Source organism: Seriola lalandi, unplaced genomic scaffold (assembly GCF_002814215.2).
Source record: "Seriola lalandi dorsalis isolate HSWRI2012SDOR001 ecotype SW California unplaced genomic scaffold, Sedor1 jcf7180002054976, whole genome shotgun sequence".
Classification (NCBI taxonomy): Eukaryota; Metazoa; Chordata; class Actinopteri; order Carangiformes; family Carangidae; genus Seriola; species Seriola lalandi.
The window spans coordinates 702110-703233 of record NW_019525526.1 but is presented as its reverse complement, the minus strand read 5'-3'; the positions used below and the strand labels follow the sequence as shown (position 1 = coordinate 703233).

The window sequence follows — 1124 nt, the reverse complement described above, 5'->3', positions numbered from 1 at the left end:
CTGACAAGAAATAAGAAACGGATCAGACAAGAACAGATGATAGTTTACATATATGTCCAGCAGTAAAAAGATCAGGTTTAGGTTATTTCTGAGTTCCACATGAACATACCTTCAACAGCAAAAACTGTTTCGTCTTTAATGATAGTTTTGTTCCCATCGAAGAAGGTGACAAAGCACGAGAAGTTTGTCCCAGGTGAGGTCCAGACCTCGGCATGGACCCTCAACCTGCTGGTGATGAAGTAGGTTTTATCATCCAACCGGGCAGCGGGGTCAGTGGCCACACCTTTGGTGACATTCTTCGCATTAACCTGCCAGAAAATACTGACATGGTCTGGGTAGAAATCCCTGGCCACACAGAGTAAGGTCTTCTTCCTCTCCTTCTCATCTTTCAGGTTCCGACACTCCTTTGATGAAGGTTGAAACACTTTTACTGTCGGTGGGGTGATTTCACGCTTTGGATCTACAAGGACAAAAGAAATAAATCAATAGATTAAAGCTGCCTGTAGATCTACAACAAACCACCGTCCAACACCTAACTCTAAAGTACATGTGACATCTTGACATCAGAGTTTATACAAGAACACATGGACAGCAAATCACACCGAACATTAACATCAAATACAACATGATCATTACAGCTTACACTATTCACGCTGAGAGTCACAGAGATTGAACTTCTTCAGATAAATGTTTGTGTTTTATTTAAAGATCTTACCAAGAACCGTTAGCTTGGTTCCTTCTCCAAAATAAGCAGGATAACTCTCAGAGCACGCTGCTGACTCTCATGTAAAAAACTGACAGAGACCTACAGTACAGGAGCTGAGTGAACCTCTTTTTACTGCATGTGTATTTTTACAGCTTTAAAGAAATTCACCATAACAGGAAGTGTGGTCTGAACTTAATAAAGTCTTTTAGCGCAAAGATTTATCTTTTGAATTTAGTTCTTTTGTCTTTTGACTGTAAACCTGTGCAGCAAATATAGAGTGGCTCAGTTTTTACAACCTGAAACTTAACTCAACAATAATTTTGCACATTTATGTTAAATGAAGCCGAGAAAACAAACACGTATGAATATGATTTTTATCATTTTCTTACCCAACACTGTCAGTTTGGTGCCACTGCCA

The 1124-nt window shown here is 39.5% G+C and overlaps 1 protein-coding gene across 1 annotated transcript in view; it reads right to left on the bottom strand.

Annotated features, from left to right (window-relative positions):
• Positions 1–6: 6 nt before the first annotated feature.
• Positions 7–1124, bottom strand: part of LOC111646778 (M1-specific T cell receptor beta chain-like) — an 11059-nt gene continuing 9941 nt past the window's right edge. The window contains exons 3-4 of the mRNA XM_087171109.1: positions 716–781; positions 7–460 (exon numbers count right to left, since the gene is read on the bottom strand). Coding sequence (XP_087027235.1) covers positions 78–460; positions 716–781 — 449 coding nt within the window. The 3' untranslated portion in view covers positions 7–77. The remainder of the gene's footprint in view (positions 461–715; positions 782–1124) is intronic.